Source organism: Rhinopithecus roxellana, chromosome 20 (genome assembly GCF_007565055.1).
Source record: "Rhinopithecus roxellana isolate Shanxi Qingling chromosome 20, ASM756505v1, whole genome shotgun sequence".
NCBI lineage: Eukaryota > Metazoa > Chordata > Mammalia > Primates > Cercopithecidae > Rhinopithecus > Rhinopithecus roxellana.
Genome location: NC_044568.1, coordinates 70206676 through 70229703, shown reverse-complemented (window position 1 = coordinate 70229703; position 23028 = coordinate 70206676). Strand labels below are relative to the sequence as shown.

Genomic DNA, 23028 nt, shown 5'->3' with positions numbered 1-23028 from the left:
GGGGTTCTAGGAGCCCAGCCTGCTGCCTCCTGCAAGTGGGGAGCAAAGGGCACGTCCCTTGCCAGGGACGTGGCAGTGAGAGTGAGCCAGCAGGTGGAGGGGGCCTCCTTCGTTATCAGATCCAGATGCAGTTCTCTGCGCAGTGGGTGACTCTGCCCTTGGGGTTCTTAGTGTGCAGTCCCCACACCCACCCCCGCACCATTCCTGCCGCATGGTAGCTCCTGGTAACTTCGTTCCCTTTCTTTGTCCTCGGGCCCCACTTCCCCCTCTAAGAGGCGTGGGTTAACCCACTTCGACCCTATCTAAGCTGATCCCTGGTTTCTTCTGCCCACCTGAGTCTCCCTGCTCCTCGTTCCTCCTAGACGGAACAAAAACAAGGTCCATTTTGTCGCTCCAGGAAGGGGCTGGTGGAGGGCCGGCTTCCTTTCCTCCCAGGGTAGTACAGTGGGGAAGGTTCCCCTCCCCCACCTCTTTCCCCCAACCTGGCAGATGGGGGAGGGGAACTTTAAAGTGCCATTGAGATGGTAACTACACCAGGGGCTCCTACTTCTCCATATCAATGGCATTCCGGCCCTTGAAGTCTCGGATTCAGCCCCAACCTTAACCCTTCCGTTCCCAAGATCCAACTGAATCCAGGTGCACGCGGGCCTAGGAGAGGGTCTGGGACCTCCCAACCCAGGCCTAGCGAGGGCTGAGGACAACAGGTGAATTGCTGCCCATGTGTCCTGGGAATCCTCCCATCGTGGGCAGGTCCCCAACCACCCTCTTCCAGCCTGTCCTAGGTTCCGAGATGTTCCCCCACTTTTACTCTCCCCAAGGCGCTTGTGGAGATACTTTGTTTTATCTTAGAGACCTGGAGTGGGAGTCGGGGTGGGAGGAGGCTGAAGCTGCACCGGGCCACTGTGAAGGCAAGTCCAGCGGGTTGGGGCCTGTGGTGGGGGTGTGCGTGTCCACTGAGCAGCCATCACACATGCAGCTGGCTAGTCCCTGGAGTGTCGGCTTGCTTTCCTCCTTGCTCCAATGTGGAGATGTTGGGTCAAAGAGGAATTGGGGTTTTAAAAACCTGGGTTTGGCTGGACGCAGTGGATCACACCTGTGATCCCAGCACTTTGGGAGGCCGAGGCAGGCGGATCACGAGGTCAGGAGTTCGAGACCAGCCTGGCCAATATGGTGAAACCCGGTATCTAATAAAAATACAAAAATTAGCTGGGCGTATTGGCACATGCCTGTAGTTCCAGCTACTTGGGAGGCTGAGGCAGGAGAATCGATTGAACCCAGGAGGCAGAGGTTGCGAGGTTGCAGTGAGCCAAGATCACGCCACTGCACTCCAGCCTGGGTGACCGAGTGAGATTCCATCTCAGAAAACAAAATGAAAAAACCTGGCGTCGCCGAGCAAGTGCAGTGGCGCTTGCCTGTAATCCTAGCACTTTGGGAGGCTGAGGTGGGCGGATCACCTGAGGTCAGGAGTTCGAGACCAGCCTGACCAACATGGTGAAACCCCGTCTCTACTAAATTAAAATAAATAAATAAATAACTGACTGTGGTGGCGCATGCCTGTAATCTCAGCTACTTGGGAGGCTGAGGCAGGAGAATAGCTTGAACCCGGGAGACAGAGGTTGCAGTGAGCCGAGATTGTGCCATTGCATCCAGTGTGGGCAACGAATGTGAAACTCCCATCTCAAAAAACAACAACAACAAAAAAACCCTGAGGTCGTCTTATGCCCTTTCCAGGCACAATGCTCACCGGATGTGTGCAGCCCGCCACTGGGCTACAACGTAGGGGTTTAGAGCTGCCTGTGGAACCGCAGGGCCGGACGGCAAGTGGACCAGCTGTCCCGGTTTCCCTGGGATGCAGGACCCAATATTCAAACTGGGAATGTCCCTCGAAAAAGTGGGATGAGCCGATCACCTTAGGCCCTAGAAAGAGGAGGATTGGTTCTAGCGCGGGGAAGAGAATAGCCCCTGGGTTGGGGCTGCAGGGTGGGGGGCCTTCCAGAGAGCCAGGCTTGCTGCTGCCTCTTGACAGCTGCCCAAACCTGTGCGACTGGATTCCTGGAGGCCCCTGGAAGGCTGCGAGGGAGCCCACTGACTGGCTTACCTCCGTCTGCAATTCTCTGCTCTCCCCACCCCCATCCTGTGAAATCCAAGCCCCGGGGGCTGGGTGAGCTGGGCAAACCCACCACAAGATTCCCTGAGTCCATCGGTGGCCATTTTCCAGCCCCTGTCATCATCCCCCATCTCCCAGACTCTGTGGGGCCACCAGGTCAGCCCCTCGTACCGGAGGAGCCCCCCTCAGTGGAAAGGGGTGGTGAAGAGGAGGTGAGGCTGACTGGCGTTGGCCTCAGTCTCTGTGTTTGCAGGGGAGGATCTTAAGCTGTTTTGGGTCAAGGCCCCTTTGCAAATCTGAAGGAAAGTATAAATCTGTCTTCCAAAAGTATCATTTTTTTTTTTTTTTTTGAGACGGAGTCTCGCTGTGTCGCCCAGGCTAGAGTGCAGTGGCGCGATCTCGGCTCACTGCAAGCTCCGCCTCCCGGGTTCCCGCCATTCTCCCGCCTCAGCCTCCGAGTAGCTGGGACTACAGGCGCCCGCCACCGCGCCCGGCTAGTTTTTTTGTATTTTTAGTAGAGACGGGGTTTCACAGTGTTAGCCAGGAGGGTCTCGATATCCTGACCTCGTGATCCACCCGCCTCGGCCTCCCAAAGTGCTGGGATTACAGGCTTGAGCCACCGCGCCCGGCCTTTTTTTTTTTTAATAGAAACAGGGTCTCACCTAGGATGGACTGCGGTGGCATAATCATAGCTCACTACTCCTGGGCTCAAGAGACCCTCCCACCTCAGCCTCCTGAGTAGCTGGGACTACAGACAGGAACCACCTCACTCAGCTAATTTTTGTATTTTGTTTGTTTGTTTGTTTTAGAAATGGTGTCTCACTATGTTGCCCAGGCTGGTCTCAAGCTCCTGGCCTTAAGCAATCCTCCCACCTTGGCCTCTTAAGCGCTGGGATTACAGGTGTGAGCCTCAGTGCCCAGACCCAAAAGATGCTAAAACCTTTCGCAGAAGTGATGCTCATACTCCTGGATTTGAACCCTGAACGCTCCTTGAGGTTAGAGCCCTTTATACACAATGTCCCACCGAATAGGTGAGGGACACTGGGCAGGGGCGTGCCTGGCCACTGGCTCCCTGAAGGCAGTGCCGTGAAGTGGTACAGCCACCAGATGTGTGTGGTGGGCACCCCAGCCCTGCCCGCACTGGCTAGTGGGCTCCAGCACACCCTAGCTCTCCCAGCACCAGGCGGGTAAGAGGCAGTCCCAGCTGAGGGCCCACTCTGAGGATCCTCTGTACCGCCCTGGAAAGTGTGTGAATGGAGGGAATCTTTCTCACATCGCTTTTTCTTTTTTTTTTCTTTTTCTTTTTTTTTTTTTGAGACAGAGTCTCCCACTGTCACCCAGGCTGGAGTGCAGTGCTGCGATCTCGGCTCACTGCAACCTCTGCCTCCTGGGTTCAAGAGATTCTTCTGCCTCAGCCTCCCAAGTAGCTGGGATTACAGGCGCCTGCCACCACAGCCAGGTAATTGTTTTTTCCTTTTTTTTTTTTTTTTTTTTGAGACGGAGTCTCGCTCTGTCGCCCAGGCTGGAGTGCAGTGGCTGGATCTCAGCTCACTGCAAGCTCCGCCTCCCGGGTTCACGCCATTCTCCTGCCTCAGCCTCCCGAGTAGCTGGGACTACAGGCGCCCGCCACCTCGCCCGGCTATTTTTTTTTTTTTTTTTTTGAGATGGAATCTCACTGTGTTGCCAGGCTGGAGTGGAGTGGTGCGATCTTGGCTCACTACAACCTCTGCCTCCTGGGTTCAAGTGATTCTTCTGCCTCAGCCTCCAGAGTAGCGAGTAGCTGGGACTACAGGCTCGTGCCACCATGCCCAGCTAACTTTTGTATTTTTAGTAGAGACGGGGTTTCACCATGTTGGCCAGGATGGTCTCGATCTCTTGACCTCCTGATCCACCTGCCTCGGCCTCTCAAAGTGCTGGGATACCTAATTTTTTTGTATTTTTAGTAGAGATGGGGTTCACCATGTTGGCCAGGGTGCTCTCAAACTCCTGCCCTGGTGATTCACCCACCTTGGCCTCCCAAAGTGCTGGGACTACAAGCCGACGTCACGCCCCTTTTTCAGACAACAATCTTCAGAGGTTCTTAGCACCCGGGCAGGGGCTTGAGGGAGTTCATGAACCCTCTCCCGCAAATGACGGGCACATTTTTGTGGGTGCTTTCTCTGTGAGTCCCATGGGGTTTCTCAAGTGGGTCTTTGACCAAAGGAGGTTAAGGACCTTGACCTTCCATGATCTGTCCCAGACAGGGGTCAGGATTTGAGCTTCGGTCAGTGGGACTCCCAGGCTGTCCCCGTGAGTGGAATCACAGGCTCTGAGGGAGTTTTTCCAGAGGAAAGGCTTTCCTGCACACTGGAAGGCAGGTCTTGGGGACACTTGAGTCCCTGGACTTAACTCCCGTGCCCACCTCTGGGGTGTCTTGTCCCGGGAGGCCTGACTGGCCACTCACTCACCCACTCACAGAAGATAACTGAGTCCTGGGCTGCGCCTCACCCTGGGTTCCAGCCCAAGCCCCTCCCACCTCCATCCCCCTTCCTGAGGGTCCCCCAACCTTCACAACAGGCCCCTTATCCTCTGGCCTCTGGAGACCTTAGTCAGCTCAGCTCAGCCTCGTTTTCAGCAGCGAGGGTGGCAAGAGTGCACCTGAGCTGAGGTTGAAGGGGGGGTAGTTTTCTAGGCCGTTGCCAGGGCGATGCCACCTGAGCTGGGCGCCAGGCACCTGTCGTCCGGGGAACAGTACGGGCGGGGCTCTTCCCCTGGGAGCTATCAGGGCCACTGGGCTGAGATGGGGGATGGATCAGATTCCTGAGAGTCCCAGGCGGGTGGGGGTGTGCGATACTTGGGGAGCTGGGGCATGTTTGCATCACAAAACTGGGCCCGGGGAGAGCAGAGGCGGCCGGGAGGGGCTGCGGGAGGAGGAGGCTCAGGAAGGCACGCCAACGCCCCCTGTGTGTGTTTCTGTCCTGAGCCTGTTACTTTTTTGGTCCCCAATCCCTCTCTTCTTCCTCAGCTTGTCCTCCATCTTCCCCTCCTTTACCCTTGGTTCCCACATGCACAGATGCTACGGATGCTCTTCCTCCCCTGTCGTCACTCAGTCGCAGCTCCCCCACTGACCCCCAGGCCTCTCATCCACCCACTGCCCACGAATCCCCAGCCTCGCACCCTCCCCATGGCTCAGGTCTCCCCTATCCTGGCCTCCCTGCACTTCACTCTGCTCCTCCCCTGCCTGGGCCTTAAAACCCCGCCTGCAGCTGAGAGCCTGCAGAGTCCTCAGGTGGCACTGTCAGAGTCGCTTCGTGGGAACCTGTGCCAGCCCGCAGGGGACGCGGATGTCCTCAGCCTGGCAGTGCATCCGGAGGGCCTGTGTGAGCTCAGCCCAGGTGTGACAGTAGGGTGGCAAGAGCAGCAGCACCCTCACAGCATTCAATGGGCAGAGGCCCCTCGAGGTGACACCCACCACTCAGCTGAGTGGGACCAGGAGTCTGCTTTGTGCTCCGCAAGGACCAGAGACACCTGCAAGAGGCACGGAGAGGAGGAGCCTTTCAAGAGGTTCACAGAACTGAGGACTGGCCTGGCCTGGGGACACCAACAAGCCTTCCCCTCCTGCCGGGCACAGAGACACCCCCCAGCACACCAGACACACCCTTTGGGTCACCTAGGCTGCCTGGGGCCGAGAAGACCTAACGGAGGGGCAGATGGCTTCGACTGGTTTAGAACTGCTGGGCATGACCCTGGCTGTGCTGGGCTGGCTGGGGACCCTGGTGTCCTGTGCCCTGCCCCTGTGGAAGGTGACCGCCTTCATCGGCAACAGCATCGTAGTGGCCCAGGTGGTGTGGGAGGGGCTGTGGATGTCCTGCGTGGTGCAGAGCACGGGCCAGATGCAGTGCAAGGTGTACGACTCGCTGCTGGCGCTGCCACAGGACCTACAGGCTGCACGTGCCCTCTGTGTCATCGCCCTCCTGCTGGCCCTGCTTGGCCTCCTGGTGGCCATCACAGGTGCCCAGTGTACCACATGTGTGGAGGATGAAGGTGCCAAGGCCCGTATCGTGCTCACCGCAGGAGTCATCCTCCTCCTCGCTGGCATCCTGGTGCTCATCCCTGTGTGCTGGACGGCGCACGCCATCATCCAGGACTTCTACAACCCCCTGGTGGCTGAGGCCCTCAAGCGGGAGCTGGGAGCCTCCCTCTACCTGGGCTGGGCGGCAGCGGCACTGCTTATGCTGGGCGGGGGGCTCCTCTGCTGCACGTGCCCCCCGCCCCAGGTCGAGCGGCCCCGTGGACCGAGGCTGGGCTACTCCATCCCCTCCCGCTCAGGCGCGTCTGGACTGGACAAGAGGGACTACGTGTGAGGTGGAGGCTTCCCCTGGGAGCCCGCTGCTCCCTACTGCTCCACACCTTCCACCTTGGCCTGGTGACCAGATGCCCTGCTCCACCACAACCTCCTTCCCCAGAAAAACCCACTTTCCAAAAGCCCAGGCTATACCTGGCTGCAGGGCTGGGTCAGCTGGCCTGGCTGAGCTCTTCTCAATGGGGTCCCCTTTGATGTTCTCCCCCAAGTTAGGCAGCCCAGAGGTGTTGGGCACCCTGGCCTGCCCCCGCCTCCCCAGTAGTTGTTTCCTTCCGTTGCCCAGGATACTGGCTGGCCTTCCTTCTCTTCTGAGCCCTCCCCTGTCCCAGGAACTCTGACCTCACCGAAAGGGCAGCAGCTCATTGGCTCCAAAACCAAGGAGCAGACCATGTCCTCCCAACCCTGGAGTTGGCAGGGAGGGCCTGTCCATCACCTCCCCTCCCCAACATCCCCACCCGCGAGTTGGAAATAAAGAGCATTTGTAACTGGGCTCCCTCTAATCTGTGTGCCGCCACTAGGGCTGGGCAGGGACAGCCAGGTAGCCTCCCTTGGTGGCTGTCAGGCCAAGGTCTGGCTCCAGGTTCTGCCTGGTGGGTATGCTCACTCAAGCCACGGGCAGAGGAGATCATGACTCACTTAGGCCCACCTCTTCCCCTAGCCAGGGTGGGCACTCAGTAACCCCCTGCAACACCAAACACACTAACAAAACATGCTTTATTTGGTAAAAATGTGAGTGTAAAGGGGCGGGCAGGGCAGAAGGGTGCAGTGTTGGAGGTGGAGGTAGGGGTCTACATAGCTGGGACCTGGCCCCGGGGGTGGACGTCCTATCAGGACAGAGGAGCCAGAGGTCACAAGTTCCGGGGGTGGGCAATCCTTTGTTAACAGATCACTTGCTTTTCCAGGGGGTGATGAGAGGAGCTCCAGAGGCCCAAGTAGGATGGGGGCAGCTGTCCAGTGATGTCTAGGGAAGCCCAGCCCCCAGCAGCAGCAGGAACTCTTGGGGACAGTCTATCTTGTTGCAAAGGCCAGCAGAGCAAGCAGCCTCCTCCACGTTAGTTCCACAGCTCGACTGGCTTCTAAGATGGGCGTGTCAAGATCCAAAATCTCAAAGCAGCCTCTCTTGACTCCATCATCCAAGGGAGAGAAACAGCAGAGCCTAAGTGGGAGTCTGAGCCATCTTCTTGGTTCAGTTTTCAAATGAATTTTAAATATCCTCAGTCAAAAGAAAAATAGCAGAAGGCAGAAACAAAAGATACCAACCTATCCCAAAGCTGTTGGACTTCTGGATGGCTCTAGTGCCAGCGGAGGCCCCATTCCCCTCCACGTCAGACGTAATTCTTGGTGGGGTACTCAGAGGGCCCTCGAGAGATGGCAGGGGCAGATGTCGAGTAGCGGGCCATGTAATGGCTCGGGCCCCGGGACCCCCCCGCGGGGCAAGTGCAGCACAGCAGCCCCCCACCCAGCAACAAAAGGCCTGAGGCTGCCCAGCCCAAGTAGAGGGAGGCCCCCAGCTCCCGCTTTTGGGCCTCAGCCACCAGGGGGTTATAGAAGTCCCGGATGATGGCATGCGCCGTCCAGCACACGGGGATTAGCGTCAGGACCCCTGAGATGACAAAGACAATCCCAGAGGTGAGCACCAGGCGGGCCTTGGAATCCTTCTCCTCCACACAGGTGGTACACTTGGCCCCAGCAAGGTAGACCAGCAAGCCGAACAGGGCCACAAGGAGGGCAATGACACAGAGGGCACGTGCAGCCTGCAGGTCCTGCGGCAGTGCCAGAAGCGAGTCGTACACCTTGCACTGCATCTGGCCGGTGCTCTGCACCACGCAGGACATCCACAAGCCCTCCCACACCACCTGGGCCACCACGATGCTGTTGCCGATGAAAGCGGTCACTTTCCACATGGGCAGGGCACAGGAAACCAGGCCATTCACCCAACCCAGCAGTGTCAGGACGACTCCTAGGATCTGCATTCCGGCAGAGGCCATGGCGAGGTTGAAGGAGCTGCACTGTATTTGGGACAGAAGCACAGCAAGGTGAGGCCTGGCAGGTCCAGACCTCAGGCCACATGTGGACAGGACACTAGGGGCATGCACCATGGAAAGTCGTCATCACATCCCGGAACTCGGTCAAGACATGCTCCCTGAGCCTCACTTCTCATGGGCAAAATGAACACTTAATGCTTTAGCATTTATTATTCTTTCTAGTTATGTGACAGGCACTGGCTCCTAACAGTGAATGTGCAAGCAGCCCTGCCCTGGCTATTCTGAGTGCAAATGGAAAATACAGGATGAAACCTATGCAATGACAGTCCAAGGCCAGGGCCAGTCATCAGGCTGCAAGGCAGCAAACAGCAGGATGAGAAGACAGTGTGATTTCCAAGCAGTTTACGTGTAGAATGGTTCAGTTTTAGCCCTGAGTTTAAGGCTCAAAACTAGACAATTTCTTTTTTTGTTGTTTGAGATAAGGAGTCTCGCTCAGTGGCCCAGGCTGGAGTGCAGTGGTGCAATCTCAGCTCACTGCAACCTGTGCCTCCCGGGTTCAAGTGATTCTCCTGCCTCAGCCTCCCAAATAGCTGTGATTACAGGTGCACACCCCCATGCCTGGATAATTTTTTTTTTGAGAGGGAGTCTCGCTCTGTCGCCCAGGCTGGAGTGCAGGGGACGCGATCTCGGCTCACTGCAAGCTCCTCCTTCTGGGTTCACACCATTCTCCTGCCTCAGCCTCCCGAGTAGCTGGGACCACCGGCGCCCAACACCATGCCTGGCTAATTTTTTGTATTTTTAGTAGAGACAGGGTTTCACTATGTTAGCCAGGATGGTCTCGATCTCCTGACCTCGTGATCTGCCCGCCTCGGCCTCCCAAAGTGCTGGGATTACAGGCATAAGCCACCGTGCTTGGCCTTAATTTTTGTATTTTTAGTAGAAATGGGGTTTCCTTAAGTTGGCCAGGCTGGTCTCGAACTCGTGACCTCAGGTGATCTGCCCGCCTCGGCCTCCCAAAGTTCTGGGATTACAGGTGTGAGCCACCGCACCCGACCAAAACTTGTTAATTTCAACAAGGTTCCTCACAACTTGGTTCCACACCCCAGGCTGGCAGACACCAGGGGCAGGAGAGATGAAGAAAAACATCATTAATCCCCCACCTAAAAGCACTTCCTTCCCCAAAGTCACTCAATGACTCCCTGGTCCCACCCTTCTGACCTCCCCTAGGGGCTGGAGAGCATAGCCTCAAGGCTTGTGGTCTTTTCCTGTGAATTCTAGACCAAATGCTGTGCTAGATTCTCCTCAACACCAGTTCTCCCACCGCCACCTGGCCTGCACCTGTGTCCCCTCATATCCCAGGCAGTGTTGGAGGTCGCGGAGGGGATCACGTCTTACCAGGGCCTCCCACTGCTGTGGTCTCCCACTGCCCAGAGTTCTTCCATTGTACGGCTTGGACCTAAACTTACCCCGGCCGGCAGTGGCCCGAGGGCAGGCTCTACTCATTAGCGCGGGGGGGGGGGGGGGTCCCAGGCCTGGGCGGAGCAGGCCACCTTGGGGAGACTGGCTGGGGCAGGCTGCCCCAACGCCCAGGTCCAGCCGTTAGGCCTCTGGTCGAGCTAGGGTCGGGGCCACGCTGGTCTAGGCGCCCCAAGCCTCTCCCCTGTGAATGTGCCCCTGCCCCTTTCTTTTCCATGCACTGCAGGCCCGACTCTGTCCGAGGGCGCCCCGGCCCACCCGACCACTCCAGCCTGGGAGCCGCTCGCCCAGGAAGGGTTCTATAGCTGCAGTAGCCGCAAGGTCTCCTCCCCCAGGCGAGGGGGAAGGGGGAGGGGCGTCCCGCCCCGAAAGGCAAGACAGGTGGGGGAGGGGCGCGCCGGGTTTCGGCGTCTTTGTCCCTGGGGAGGGGGGAGGGGCGTTTAACCCTTGGGAGCCTCGAAGGACCCGATCACCTCGGAGGCTTGGGCGCAGACCGCCCGACCCCCTGAGGGACTCGCGCATCTAGGTGGCCGCAGCCCGAGTTCGCATGCACCCCTACCCACGCCGCCAGCACCCTGCACCCGGCCCCAAGAGGCGTCTCTCTAACACTCACACTTGCCCGGGACTCACCTGCGAAGGAGATAAGGGAAATTCCTAGGCCGAGTGTCGGGACGGGGCGGAGGCGGGGGTCTTAAAGAAGCGGTGACGTCACTGGACCACCGCCCCGGAGGAGGGGCAGAGACCCTGTCCCCGACGGCAGGGGGCGTGCGAATCCCAGCCTTGTCAGAGGGGGGCGCTGGAGGCTGGGGTAGCTGCCAGACTCACCCAGGGTGAGGGCGCCAGGCTTTGGGGAGAACAGAGCTGGAGTCTCTGCTTTGCCACTTAAGCAGCGCGACGACATGGGGAACTCACCTAACCTACCCGAGCCTTCGTTTCCTACTCCGCAAAGTGGAGATAAGTCTGCATTTTATTATGTAACTACGTCCTAAGTTACAAATTACAGGGCAAACTATTGGTATTATTTTAGAGAAATATTTTCACTGTGTCACCCAGGCTGGAGTGCAGTGGTGCGATCACGGCTCACTGCAGCCTCGACCTTCCGGGCTCAAGCGATCCTCCCGCTTCAGCCTCCTGAGTTGCTCGGACTACAGGCGGCACACGCCACCGCGCCCAGCTAATTTATGTTTTGTACAGACAGGGTCTTGTTATATTGCCCAGACGTCTCGAACTCCGGGGCTCAAGCGATCCGCCCACCTTGGCCTCGCACTGCGCTGGGATTACCGGCTTGAGCCACCGCGCCCGGCCAGATAATATTATTTTTATGTTGTTATGCTTTTTTTGTTGTTTGTTTGTTTCTGAGATAGAGTCTCGCTCTGTCGCCCAGGCTGGAGTGCAGTGGCTCGATCTCCGCTCACTGCAAGCTCCGCTTTCCGGGTTCACGCCATTCTCCTGCCTCAGCCTCCCAAGTAGCTGGGACTATAGGCGCCCACCACCATGCCTCGCTAATGTTTTGTATTTTTAGTAGAGACGGGGTTTCACCATGTTAGCCAGGATGGTCTCGATCTCCTGACCTCTGATCCGCCCGCCTCAGCCTCCCAAAGTGCTGGGATTACAGGCCTGAGCCACAGCACCCGGCCTGTTTTGATTTTTTGAGATGGAGGCCCTCTCTGTCGCCCAGTCTGGAGTGAAATGGCGCTATCTCAGCTGACTGCAACCTCCGTCTCCCGGGTTCCAGCAATTCTGCCTCAGTCTCCCAAGTACCTGAGATTACAGGTGCCCACCACCACACCCAGCTAATTTCTTTTTTTATTTTTGGTTTTAGTAAAGACAGGGTTTCACCATGTTGGCCAGACTGGTCTCGAACTCTTAACCTCAGGTTTAATTGTTATACCCCCAGGGCCCTTAAGAAAGCTGCAGTGGCCAGGCTAGTTTGGGCAACATAGTGAGACCCTGTTCTCTACAAAAAATACAAAAATTAGTCGTGTGTGCTGGCGCAGTGACTGTGGTCCCTACTTGGGAGGCTGAAGTGGGAGACTCCAGTCCAGAGAGCCGTGATCGTACCACTGCACTCCAGGCTGAGCAAGAGGAAGACGCGATCTCAAGGGGAGGAAAAAAAAAAAAAAAGAAAGCTGCAGTGATCTCTGCATGGATTGTTCATGTGTCTGATTTTATTTATTTATTTATTTATTTATTTATTTATTTATTTATTTATTTATTTTTGAGACGGAGTCTCGCTCTGTCGCCCGGGCTGGAGTGCACTGGCCGGATCTCAGCTCACTGCAAGCTCCGCCTTCCGGGTTTACGCCATTCTCCTGCCTCAGCCTCCGGAGTAGCTGGGACTACAGGCGCCCGCCACCTCGCCCGGCTAGTTTTTTGTATTTTTTAGTAGAGACGGGGTTTCACCGCATTAGCCGGGATGGTCTCGATCTCCTGACCTTGTGATCCGCCCGTCTCGGCCTCCCAAAGTGCTGGGATTACAGGCTTGAGCCACCGCGCCCGGCCGATTTTATTTATTTATTTATTTATTTATTTATTTATTTATTTGTTTGTTTGTTTGTTTATTTGAGAAGGACTCTCACTCTATCGCCCAGGCTGGAGTGTAGTGGCGCGATGTCGGCTCACTGCAACTTCCGCCTCCCGGGTTCAAGCGATTCTCCTGCCTCAGCCTCCTGAGTAACTAGGATTACAGGCTCGCGTTACCACGCTCAGCTAATTTTTGTATTTTGAGTAGAGACGGCGTTTCATCACGTTGGTCAGGCTGCTCTCGAACTCCTGACCTCCTAATCCGCCTGCCTCAGCCTCCCAAATTGATGGGATTAAAGGCGTGAGCCACCGCGCCCGGCCGTTCATGTCTGATTTCTTTTTTCTTTTCTTTTTTTTTTTTTGAGAGGGAGTCTCGCTCTGTCACCCAAGCTGGAGTGCTGTGGCGGGATCTCAGCTCACTGCAAGCTCCGCCTCCCGGGTTCACGCCATTCTCCTGCCTCAGCCTCCCGAGTAGCTGGGACTACAGGCGCCGCCACCTCTCCCGGCTAGTTTTTTGTAGTTTTTAGTAGAGACAGGGTTTCACCGTGTTAACCAGGATGGTCTCTATCTCCTGACCTCGTGATCCGCCCGTCTCGGCCTCCCAAAATGCTGGGATTACAGGCTTGAGCCACCGCGCCCGGCCTCATGTCTGATTTCTATATGAGATGCCGAAGCGAGCACTCGTGTCTGATTTTTGATTTCCCCACCCCACGCGCGCTGGACTAGATCACCTGCTGGGCAAGGGAGGGGTCTGCGTCCCTGCGGGGTCCTGGCAGCTCCCGCACCAGGACTTTGTTGAATGAATGACTGAACTGAGCGGGCCCCGCGGGGCGGGGCGTCCCGCAGCCTAACTCAAGGCGGGCGGAGGCGAGAGCTCCGCCCCGGAAGGCGGGGGCGGGGGCGGGGCGGTGGCCGTGGGTCCCTGCCGGCCGGCGGCGGGCGCAGACAGCGGCGGGCGCGGGACGTGCACTATGGCTCGGGGTTCGCTGCGCCGGTTGCTGCGGCTCCTCGTGCTGGGGCTCTGGCTGGAGTTGCTGCGCTCCGTGGCGGGGGAGCAAGCGCCAGGTACGCGGGACTCGGGGGTCGGAGAACCACGGGCCGGGGCTCGGGAACCGGATTGGGTGCCTGGAGAACAGCGCGGAACTGGGGGAACAGGCGGATGTGGGTATCTGTGTTCAGGTGGCCTTCTAACAGCTCGCTCCTGGCTGTGGGAACTTCCATCACTCTCCAAGTTTCATTCACAATCCGGGCCTCAGTTTCTCCCACCGTCCAATTGGGGTTGGGGTGGGTTCTTCGGTTCCGAAAGTCCGAACTACTTCGAAGTGGAGAGAGAAAGTAAGTGAGGGCGGGATGTTCAGTCCAGGAAGGGGCACGCCCCCAGCCTGGTCAGTACAGGGTCTAACTAGCCCCAGTGACCGACGAGTTGGGGAGGCCGTCGAGAGGCACTAGGGTCTGTGCCCTCTATACCATGTGGGGTGCCCCCTTCCATCCGGTGACTTCAGTGCCCAGCTATGCGGGGGGAGGGACCGGGGTCGGGCCCGGTGCCCAGGAGTGAGTCACCCGCCGGCGGCAGGGGGGTTGTGGGGACCTGACCCCCCCACCCCCAGCGTCCCGCGCTACGCCCTCCCTCCCGGAGCTGCAGTGTCCCGGTCGGGCCGTGCGGTCACCTGTGAGGAATGCGCGGGGAGGGCGCCAGTGACTCACGTTATTCGAGCCGGCCGACCCTGACCTCAGACCCCAGAATAGCCGAGTCCCGCCCCCAGCCTCTGACCCGAGGCCCCCTCCCCAGGCACCGCCCCCTGCTCCCGCGGCAGTTCCTGGAGCGCGGACCTGGACAAGTGCATGGACTGCGCGTCTTGCAGGGCGCGACCGCACAGCGACTTCTGCCTGGGCTGTGAGTGGGGGGCAGGGCCAGTGGCCAGCGGACCCCAGACTGGGAGAGAGGGTGGTTGGTGCGGAGAGCGGGGCCGAGAGCTTTGCATCGGGGAAGTCAATCGGGAGGAGGTGGGAGTTGGAAGGTGGCTCGGGTCAGGGAGGAGGCCACGGCTGGGAGAAGGCCGAAGGCTCAGTCTTAGGGGGCGGGGCTGCCCTGGAGAGGGGCGAGGTCTGACTCCGAGTCCCGCCTTCAGGCGCTGCGGCACCTCCTGCCCCCTTCCGGCTGCTTTGGCCCATCCTTGGGGGCGCTCTGAGTCTGACCTTCGTGCTGGGGCTGCTTTCTGGCTTTCTGGTCTGGAGACGATGCCGCAGGAGAGAGAAGTTCACCAGTAAGTGCACCCTGGCCTGCCCAGCCCTGTCAGCACTCGACCTTTTCTCTGCCCCTGACTACCCCACCTCTTATCTTGCAGCCCCCATAGAGGAGACCGGCGGAGAGGGCTGCCCAGCTGTGGCGCTGATCCAGTGACAATGTGCCTCCTGCCAGCCGGGGCTCGCCCACTCATCATTCATTCATCCATTCTAGAGCCAGTCTCTGCCTCCCAGACGCAGCAGGAGCCAAGCTCCTCCAACCACAAGGGGGGTGGGGGGCGGTGAATCACCTCTGAGGCCTGGGCCCAGGGTTCAGGGGAACCTTCCAAGGTGTCTGGTTGCCCTGCCTCTGGCCCCAGAACAGAAAGGGAGCCTCACGCTGGCTCACACAAAACAGCTGACACTGACTAAGGAACTGCAGCATTTGCACAGGGTGGGGGGTGTGCTCCTTCCTAGAGGCCCTGGGGGCCAGGCTGACTTGGGGGGCAGACTTGACACTAGGCCCCACTCACTCAGATGTCCTGAAATTCCACCATGGGGGTCACCCTGGGGGGTTAGGGACCTATTTTTAACACTAGGGGGCTGGCCCACTAGGAGGGCTGGCCCTAAGATACCGACCCCCCCAACTCCCTAAAGAGGGGAGGAGATATTTATTTTGGGGAGAGTTTGGAGGGGAGGGAGAATTTATTAATAAAAGAATCTTTAACTTTAAATGGTTTGGAGAGGCAGTGATCCCCGACTGACTCCCCTGAGCTGGAGGGAGGGAGTGAGTCAGCCAGCCGCGGGGGCGGGGGTGAGGCTCTGACTCACACATTCTCAATGCCTGGAACTCAGCCGGCCAGGACCTGGCTGGCCCTAACAGTTTTCCAGGGAAGATCTTGAGGAGAAACCCCAGCATCCCACACCTCTGCCCTCTCCACCATCCCCAAAAGCCCCAGGTTCTAGACTGAAGCCTTCCTTTGCTCAGCAATCTTTATTCAGTTCTTCTTGGGGGTGGGATGCCTCCCTTCCCATGCTCCCACCCCTCCCATCCCAGAGCTCCCCTGGGCTCAGTGTCCTCAGTTGAGGGAAGGTCTTGGTGCCCAGATGCCTGGTCTGCGGGAGAGGGAGGAACCTTGTCCCTTTGCAGGAGTCGCTGGTCTCTTCTGTTGTGGGGAAGAAGGAAGGTGGGAGGGGCACTGTCCACCAGCACTCAGAGCTCCGTTATGTCCCCAGCTGGGGTTGCAGGGTAGGGGGGACTGGGGGTGTCCCCCAGTCTCAGCAGACGGAGGGCCTCGGGGATGAGGCTGCCAGGGTAGCGCCAGAGAAGCAGCTCAGAGCAAGGGCTTCTAGAAGAAGAAATGACTGTCAGGCCATGGGGCTAAGGATGGCCTAGCTGAGCACCTCCCACCAGGTCCAGGTCCCCAGGGACTCCTGGGTTCCCAGCACTTTCCAAAGAGCCAAGATGAGAAACAACCCAGAGGTCAGCTACAGCTAAAAATGGCACGATGAGGCAGGGCCTGAGGTCAGCTGCGAGGACTGCCTGTGATTCTGCAGAAGGCCTGGCCAGTGGAGGAGCCTACCTGAGTGGGGGCAGGGCTTGGGGGAAGGCCATGGGGGGACTGCAGTAGGGGTGGTCATTGTGCAGGCTGAGTTGAGAGAAGTGGCTGGCCATGTTCTCCTCAGATAGAAACTGCTTGCGCAAAGGCTCCCTGGGGAGAGATGGGAGAGAGGCAGGCTGGGATATTGAGACAGGAGGCAGCCTGTTGGGGACCAGAGGTGACAGAGATCTCGTTGGGAGTCCCTCCCTGCCCCCAAACTCACTGCTCCTCCTCCAGGCGCCGCTTGGTGCTCATGGGCACAGCTCCTCGGAGAGGGGAGCTGGGAAAAAAAGAGAGCCTGGTGCACCCCACCCTCTTGGGCCCTTCCCAAGGATATGCCCGCCTGAGCCTGCAGCATCAGCCAGGAGCCCGGAGCCTATTACTGTCTCAGCTGGTGCCGGTCCCCCCTCTCCTGGGCCATCCAGCAGCGTACCTCGGAAGTCTCGACCCTGAGCTGCAGCCCCAATACCATCTCAGCTCACGCCTAAGCTCCACCGATTCGTCCCACCCCGTGTTCATCCTGCAGACCAGCCCTGAGCACCCAGCCAAAGCTCCTGCGGCCCTTGGTCAGGCCCACCCTGGTCCCCTACACGCACCTGGCGTCCAGGCCCCGAATCACCCCCAAGGCGGCCCGCGGGAGGCGCTGGGCCCCACCCTGGGGGCCTCGCTCCAAGGGCTGCTGAAGGATCATTGGGTTTTGGGGTCCTGCGGGTGGGATCTGGGCGACAGGGGAGGAGTCTCTGAGGGCGTGGCCCAGCGAGGATGGGCGTGGCTTTAGGCGGGCACAGCCGCGAGGTTCTGCGCGGGCGCGGAAGACGGGCGGCGCGTGGCGGAAGGCAGGGTTGCTCCTCGGGGTGGGGGAGGGTATCCGGCTTAGCGGGGCTGCGGTGGACACCACTTCTTAATGTCGGGGGTCTTCGCGGCGCTCACCTCGGCTCCTGGGGTTCAGGACGGTACGCAGCAGCCACCTTCGCGCCGAAGGCAGTAGGGCGCCACGGAGAGGAACCGCTCTAGGCACGTAAGGCCTCGTGAAGTTGCGTCGCACGCGGAGCACTCTGGGACTTGTAGTTCTGGAGATGGAGCGAGCTGTGCCGCTCGCGGTACCGCTGGGTCAGGTGAGATGGACGTGGTGCGCGTTGCCTTCTGGGATTTGTAGTCCATTCATGGCTGGGACGGGGGTGGGGGGCAGGGAATTGTGCCCTGAGTCCTGTTTTGCCTGGGCTATTTGTGGAACTCAGACGCTGACCAGGGGGGCGGGAGAGTAACCCAGAAGTGCTTCAGGGGCTTAACGCAAGTCAGAGAGTAGGGATTATAAATCAGTACGTTTTTCTATGTTGGGGTAGTAGAGCCACTTTTTTTTTTAAATTTTCTAGTTCTTGGCCGGGCGCGGTGGCTCAAGCCTGTAATCCCAGCACTGGGAGGCCGAGACGGGCGGATCACGAGGTCAGGAGATCGAGACCATCCTGGGTAACACGGTGAAACCCCGTCTCTACTAAAAACTACAAAAAACTAGCCGGGCGACGTGGCGGCGCCTGTAGTCTCAGCTACCCGGGAGGCTGAGACAGGAGAATGGTGTGAACCCGGGAGGCGGAGCTTGCAGTGAGCTGAGATCCGGCCACAGCACTCCAGCCTGGGTGACAGAGCGAGACTCCGTCTCAAAAAAAAAAAAAAATTTCTAGTTCTTGCAAAACACTTTTTTTTTTTTTTTTTTGAGACGGAGTCTCACTCTGTCACCTAGGCTGGAGTGCAGTGGCACGATCTCAGCTCACTGCAACCTCCGCCTCCTGGGTTCAAGCGATTCTCCTGCCTCAGTTTCCCAAGTAGCTGGGACTACAGGCTTGTGCCACCATGCCCAGCTAATTTTTGTGTTTTTAGTAGAGACAGGGTTTCACCATGTTGACCAGGCTGGTCTCGAAGTCCTGACCTCAGGTAATCTGCCTGCCTTGGCCTCCCAAAGTGCTGGGATTACAGGTGTGAGTCACCATGCCTGGCCACGTTTTTTTTTTTTTTTTTTTTTTTTTTGAGATGGAGTTTCACTCTTGTTGCCCAGGCTGGAGTGCAATGGCTCCATCTCGGTTCACGACAGCCTCCGCCTCCCAGATTCAAGCAGTTCTCCTGCCTCAGTCTCCCAAGTAGCTGAGATTACAGGCTTGCGCCATCACTCCTAGCTAATTTTGTATTTTTAGTAGAGACGGGTTTCTCCATGTTGGTCAGGCTGGTCTGGAACTCCAGACCTCAGGTGATCCGCCCACCTCGGCCTTCCAAAGTGCTGGGATTACAGGCGTGAGCCACTGCGCCCGGCCCCACATTTTTAATTTTTTTGTTGAGACAGAGTCTCACTATTTTGACCAGGCTGCTCTCGAACTCCTGGCCTCCCCAAGCAGTGGATGACAGGCATGAGCCACCATACCCGGCTTCAGCACTGAGTGACAACCCCATGTAAAGCTCTTGTCTATACACTAGCTCATCTAATTGTGACGGAATCTTCTGTGAGCTCCACTTGACAGTTGAGGAAGGTGGTAGGAGAGTGCTGGGTGCTTGCTCAGAGGTCCCTGAGGCATCACCTCGACTCGCCCCTTCTTCAGTGTCTTCTTGGAGCCACTCATGGGACTGCATGGGCAAGTGCTGGCTTGGGGCCGGGCCACCTCAAAAGAGGGCTGAGAAGTCAGGACAGTGGGAGGCCTGGCAGGTGTTGGGGGAAGCAGGAAGGAGTCTGTGGATGGGAGGTTTCGTACATCCCAGGCAGGCCTCATCCAGTTCTTCCCTGCAGACAGAGGTGTTCCAGGCCTTGCAGCGGCTCCATATGACCATCTTCTCCCAGAGCGTCTCACCGTGTGGGAAGTTTCTGGCGGCTGGCAACAATTATGGGCAGATTGCCATCTTCAGGTACCCTCTGCCGCTGTCCACCCGTTAGCCCTGGCACTTGGCCCTCATGGGACGGATGCCCCTGTTTCTGACTCCTGGGTCCCCTCCGCTGTCCCCTGCAGCTTGTCCGCTGCTTTGAGCTCCGAAGCCAAAGAGGAAAGTAAGAGGCCGGTGGTGACTTTCCAAGGTGGGTATAGCTGTGGAGTCTGGCTTCGGGACTTTGGGTGGAATTGGTTGACTCAGTTCTGCATTTCTCTTTAGCCCATGATGGGCCCGTCTATAGCATGGTCTCCACCGATCGACATCTGCTTAGTGCTGGGGATGGGGAGGTGAAGGCCTGGCTTTGGGCGGAGATGCTCAAGAAGGTAAGGAGTCGAGCTTGGGAAAGGGCTGGGGTGCCTGGACCCAGAGAGAGCCTTTGAGGTCAACTGGTATTTTCCCTTTTGAAGGGGTGTAAGGAGCTGTGGCATCGTCAGCCTCCATACAGGTGAGCCAGGGCCACGTGGATAGAGGGGGCATCAGGGTGAAGTGACTTCCTCACTGACCCTGCCTTTCCTTCCCCAGGACCAGCCTGGAAGTGCCCGAGATCAATGCTCTGCTGCTGGTCCCCAAGGTCTGAGCCCCATCAAAGTTCTTGTCCAAACTTTGATCCTTCACCCTCTGCCTACCCTGATTTGACATTGACTTCCTGCCTCACCCTGCTCCCTCCACAGGAGAATTCTCTCATCCTGGCTGGGGGAGACTGTCAGTTGCACACTATGGACCTTGAAACTGGGACTTTCACGGTGAGCAGGGTCTTGGAGCCCTAGAGCAGGTCCAGGCCAGGGAGAGGTACTCTTCCTAGGTCTCCTCCTGACATCACCCCTCTACGTGCAGCGGGTCCTCCGGGGCCACACAGACTACATCCATTGCCTGGCACTGCGGGAAAGGAGCCCAGAGGTGCTGTCAGGTGGCGAGGATGGAGCTGTTCGACTTTGGGGTAAGGAGGTGGCTGGCTGGAGGGCAAGATGGCAGTGAAGGAGGCTGAGGTCAATGGGGCACCACTCACGGTTCTTTCCCTGCAGACCTACGCACAGCCAAGGAGGTCCAGACGATCGAGGTCTATAAGCACGAGGTGAGGGTCTGTCCATGGCCATTGTCCTCTTCCCCTCCCGATCCTTGAATTCTGCATGTCTTCACCTCTTTCCCTCCCCCGCTGCCCAGGAGTGCTCGAGGCCCCACAATGGGCGCTGGATCGGATGCTTGGCAACTGATTCCGACTGGATGGTGAGCTGGGCAGACTGTGGGATGGGATGGCAGCTCCGGGCCCTGTCAGCTGTGGGCCTGTAGTTCAAAGATGGGGACTCCCACCTTTCTGTCCAGGTCTGTGGAGGGGGCCCAGCCCTCACCCTCTGGCACCTCCGATCCTCCACACCCACCACTGTCTTCCCCATCCGGGCGCCACAGAAGCATGTCACCTTCTACCAAGACCTGGTGAGTCCCTCTCTCTCACTTCTGCCACCCCCACTGACTCTTCCCTTCAGTCGTGACCCCCGAGCCCCTTCCCTGTCCTCTGCAGATTCTGTCGGCTGGCCAGGGCCGCTGTGTCAACCAGTGGCAGCTGAGCGGGGAGCTGAAGGCCCAGGTGCCCGGCTCCTCCCCAGGGCTGCTCAGCCTCAGCCTCAACCAGCAGCCCACCGCGCCCGAGTGCAAGGTGGGTCTGGCAGGGGCCATGGGGTGGCTGGGAGGCAAGGGTGTGGGCAGGTCAGTCATGACCCTCTTTCCTCCAGGTCCTGACAGCTGCAGGTAACAGCTGCCGGGTGGATGTCTTCACCAACCTGGGCTACCGAGCCTTCTCCCTGTCCTTCTGACCTCCGACGACACCCCCAGCCAGCCCAGGGTTTTAGAGTGTTTTTCATTTTCTTTTTTACAATAAAGTTTCATGCTTTTTTCCGTGCTCTTTCTTTCCACGAATGGAGGCCAAATCGGTGGAGTGATTTATATATTACTCTGTCCCATCTTGATACATAAATACCCAGCCCCATCCCTGCCCTAGAAAAGATAGACCTATATTGATTCGGAAAATAGCTCTGTTCACCTGCCCCTGCCACCCACCTGGGGCTCCTGCCCCACAAGCTGGCCCCTGCTCCCGATGAGCCCTTGCCCAGCATCCTGGGGTGGGGAGGGCATCAGCTCCTTTTGGAAGACAGTCCAGGCCCTGTCGCTTAATTGGCCAGAAGAGGAACGTGAGCCCCTAAGTGGGCAAGGGCAGCCCCTGGGCCCAGCCGTCAGGTCCTTCGGAAGAGGTTGCTGAAAAAGCCACCGCCGGGCCCGGGGCCCAGGCGCAGCGAGAAGCGCGGCGCAGCACGGCGCGGGGTCGACGACGACGCGGCGGCGCTCAGTTCCTTCTGGCGCTGTGAGCGCAGCTGCTGCCCGATCACCACCTGCATGTCGTCCTGCGGGAGGCCGTCGTCGGCTCAGCACCGGTCCCGCCCCCTGCCCTCCTCCGCACACGGACCCCGCCCCTCACCTGCCAGGCCTCCAGCTCCTGCGTGAGCGCCACCTTCTGGCGGATGGCGCGCAGCAGCTCCCGGGACAGGGAGTCTCGCTCCAGCGAGACGCGGTTGAGCTCCAGGGACAGCTCCAGGGCCCTAGGCGGGGAGGGGCGGACGACGCGTTTGAGGGCGCTAGGGCTTCAGGGAGCCGGGGTGGCGGGGGAATTCTGGACCCAGACGGGAGGAGGGCTGCCAATACCTAGATCAAGGAGGTCAGTGGGCCCCTGGGCGGGAGTGGGGATCGTTATAACCCGTATCAGAAGAGGAATCAGGAGCCCAGGAGGGCCCAGAGGGCGCTGGGGTGGTGGCGGATGGCTTGAGGCTTACTTGTTCACGGCCTCGTCCCGGTCTGAGAGGGCACTGTGCAGGGCCTCCCCAGGGTCTTCCTGCGCCCGCAGCTCCTTCTGCCTCTGCAGCTCTTCCCGCAGGGACTGCAGCTCTGCCTGCTGCAGCGAGATCTGTGAGCAGAGGAGGGGCCGTGCGGCAGATGGGCCAATGGGCCTTTCAGTCCCTGCTTCTCCCAGCAGCCCGGACTCTGGCTTTCCCTAGCCCTCCTCTGCCTGCGACAGACACCCCAGGCAGCTGTGGCCCTGCGCTGGAGACTCCAAGATGAGCCCTCTGAGACCCTCAGGCTGGTGCAGGTTGGGGTGGAGCAGGGTTAGTTGGAGTGGTATAACCCTGCAGGAGGGATGCAGGGAGAAGCATTGGAAGTGGAACTAAGCGGGCAGGTGCTGTCCAGGAAGTCTTCCTGGAGGAGGTGGCATGCAGGCTGGCTATTGAAGTAAGTTTGTTGAGATGACCGATCCAGGTATAGGGAGGGCTTAGTGGGCAAAGGCTGAGAGGTGGACATGGGAGACAGAAACTGACAGCTAGAGGGGCCCTGCATCCAGCACAGTGCCCTCTCCCCCACCTCATCTTGCAGCTTGGCCACTTCCGCCTCCTTCTCCTCCAGTATCTCCGCTGGGCTGAGGGATGTTCGCTTCCTGGGGGGCTCTAAGCTCTCTTCCGGGGGTGAAGGCTGGGGACTGGACGCCTCTCGGGTCTTTGGGGACCGGGTGGTCTGTGGGGCAAAGAAATGGGTTAGTGGTGTGAAGTCTGTTAGGGAAAGGAGGAAAGGAGGAGCCTGCGACCCTCTCGATGGCACAGGTAAGGGGACTGAGGCCCCACAAGCTCACCGGGGTGTCTCTGCGTGCTTCGGCGCTCTGGCCCTGGTCGCCGTCCTCGAGGCTGTGGGCCAGTTCTGACTGCAACGAGGCACCTGACACGTCGGCGTCCTGGAGGCGTGACTCCTCCTCCAGTTCGGAGACGCGCCGCTGCAGCCTCCGCAGCGCGCTCAGCGCCTCCCCGGCCTCGGACCGTGCGCGTTCCAGCT

The 23028-nt window shown here is 58.8% G+C and overlaps 6 protein-coding genes across 16 annotated transcripts in view; 3 read left to right on the top strand and 3 right to left on the bottom strand.

Annotated features, from left to right (window-relative positions):
• Positions 1-5370: 5370 nt before the first annotated feature.
• On the top strand, positions 5371-6938 carry CLDN9 (claudin 9). Its single transcript, XM_010376087.2, has one exon. It carries the CDS (start codon positions 5797-5799, stop codon positions 6448-6450), a length of 654 nt encoding a protein of 217 aa, XP_010374389.1. The 5' UTR covers positions 5371-5796; the 3' UTR covers positions 6451-6938.
• Positions 6939-7146: 208 nt separating this feature from the next.
• Positions 7147-10577, bottom strand: CLDN6 (claudin 6). Its single transcript, XM_010376086.2, has 2 exons — positions 10541-10577; positions 7147-8458 (listed from the first exon to the last, which is right to left on the bottom strand). The coding sequence occupies exon 2, from the start codon at positions 8435-8437 to the stop codon at positions 7775-7777; it is 663 nt and encodes a 220-aa protein (XP_010374388.1). The 5' UTR covers positions 8438-8458; positions 10541-10577; the 3' UTR covers positions 7147-7774.
• A 2747-nt stretch (positions 10578-13324) lies between these two features.
• TNFRSF12A (TNF receptor superfamily member 12A) lies at positions 13325-15390 on the top strand. Its single transcript, XM_010376085.2, has 4 exons — positions 13325-13498; positions 14223-14327; positions 14563-14697; positions 14779-15390. Exons 1-4 carry the CDS (start codon positions 13405-13407, stop codon positions 14832-14834), a joined length of 390 nt encoding a protein of 129 aa, XP_010374387.1. The 5' UTR covers positions 13325-13404; the 3' UTR covers positions 14835-15390.
• A 236-nt stretch (positions 15391-15626) lies between these two features.
• Positions 15627-17316, bottom strand: HCFC1R1 (host cell factor C1 regulator 1). 5 transcript variants are annotated; one of them, XM_010376075.2, is made up of 5 exons: positions 17188-17316; positions 16854-16975; positions 16481-16537; positions 16240-16368; positions 15627-16005 (listed from the first exon to the last, which is right to left on the bottom strand). In XM_010376075.2, exons 2-5 carry the CDS (start codon positions 16946-16948, stop codon positions 15870-15872), a joined length of 417 nt encoding a protein of 138 aa, XP_010374377.1. In that variant the 5' UTR covers positions 16949-16975; positions 17188-17316; the 3' UTR covers positions 15627-15869. The 5 variants fall into 5 exon arrangements, with proteins under 5 accessions (XP_010374377.1, XP_010374376.1, XP_010374380.1 ...); XM_010376074.2 differs by having other exon boundaries at positions 16854-17240; XM_010376078.2 differs by lacking the exon at positions 16481-16537 and having other exon boundaries at positions 15632-16005.
• Positions 17034-21053, top strand: THOC6 (THO complex 6). 2 transcript variants are annotated; one of them, XM_010376080.2, is made up of 13 exons: positions 17034-17372; positions 19028-19143; positions 19245-19309; positions 19384-19487; positions 19572-19609; positions 19687-19735; positions 19836-19907; positions 19999-20101; positions 20187-20236; positions 20326-20388; positions 20485-20595; positions 20681-20815; positions 20892-21053. In XM_010376080.2, the coding sequence occupies exons 1-13, from the start codon at positions 17334-17336 to the stop codon at positions 20970-20972; spliced, it is 1026 nt and encodes a 341-aa protein (XP_010374382.2). In that variant the 5' UTR covers positions 17034-17333; the 3' UTR covers positions 20973-21053. The 2 variants fall into 2 exon arrangements, with proteins under 2 accessions (XP_010374382.2, XP_030781413.1); XM_030925553.1 differs by having other exon boundaries at positions 17252-17372; positions 19032-19143.
• BICDL2 (BICD family like cargo adaptor 2) overlaps positions 20998-23028 on the bottom strand; it is a 23651-nt gene continuing 21620 nt past the window's right edge. For all 6 annotated transcript variants that reach the window (XM_030925551.1, XM_030925549.1, XM_030925550.1 and 3 more), the window contains 5 exons: positions 22832-23026; positions 22567-22716; positions 21984-22114; positions 21632-21752; positions 20998-21557 (listed from right to left, as the gene is read on the bottom strand). In XM_030925551.1, the coding sequence (XP_030781411.1) occupies positions 21390-21557; positions 21632-21752; positions 21984-22114; positions 22567-22716; positions 22832-23026 (765 nt within the window). In that variant the 3' untranslated portion in view covers positions 20998-21389. The remainder of the gene's footprint in view (positions 21558-21631; positions 21753-21983; positions 22115-22566; positions 22717-22831; positions 23027-23028) is intronic.

Coding starts and splice junctions, on each gene's coding strand:
- CLDN9 (XM_010376087.2), top strand. CDS start 5,797: ATGGCTTCGACTGGTTTAGAACTGCTGGGCATGACCCTGGCTGTGCTG.
- CLDN6 (XM_010376086.2), bottom strand. CDS start 8,437: ATGGCCTCTGCCGGAATGCAGATCCTAGGAGTCGTCCTGACACTGCTG.
- TNFRSF12A (XM_010376085.2), top strand. CDS start 13,405: ATGGCTCGGGGTTCGCTGCGCCGGTTGCTGCGGCTCCTCGTGCTGGGG. Junction 14,328..14,562: donor CAGCGACTTCTGCCTGGGCT/GTGAGTGGGGGG, acceptor TCCCGCCTTCAG/GCGCTGCGGCACCTCCTGCC. Junction 14,698..14,778: donor CAGGAGAGAGAAGTTCACCA/GTAAGTGCACCC, acceptor CTTATCTTGCAG/CCCCCATAGAGGAGACCGGC.
- HCFC1R1 (XM_010376075.2), bottom strand. CDS start 16,948: ATGATCCTTCAGCAGCCCTTGGAGCGAGGCCCCCAGGGTGGGGCCCAG. Junction 16,369..16,480: donor CGGCGCCTGGAGGAGGAGCA/GTGAGTTTGGGG, acceptor ATCTCTCCCCAG/GGAGCCTTTGCGCAAGCAGT. Junction 16,006..16,239: donor CAAGCCCTGCCCCCACTCAG/GTAGGCTCCTCC, acceptor TTCTTCTTCTAG/AAGCCCTTGCTCTGAGCTGC.
- THOC6 (XM_010376080.2), top strand. CDS start 17,334: ATGGAGCGAGCTGTGCCGCTCGCGGTACCGCTGGGTCAG. Junction 19,610..19,686: donor CATCGTCAGCCTCCATACAG/GTGAGCCAGGGC, acceptor TTCCTTCCCCAG/GACCAGCCTGGAAGTGCCCG. Junction 20,596..20,680: donor TCACCTTCTACCAAGACCTG/GTGAGTCCCTCT, acceptor TGTCCTCTGCAG/ATTCTGTCGGCTGGCCAGGG.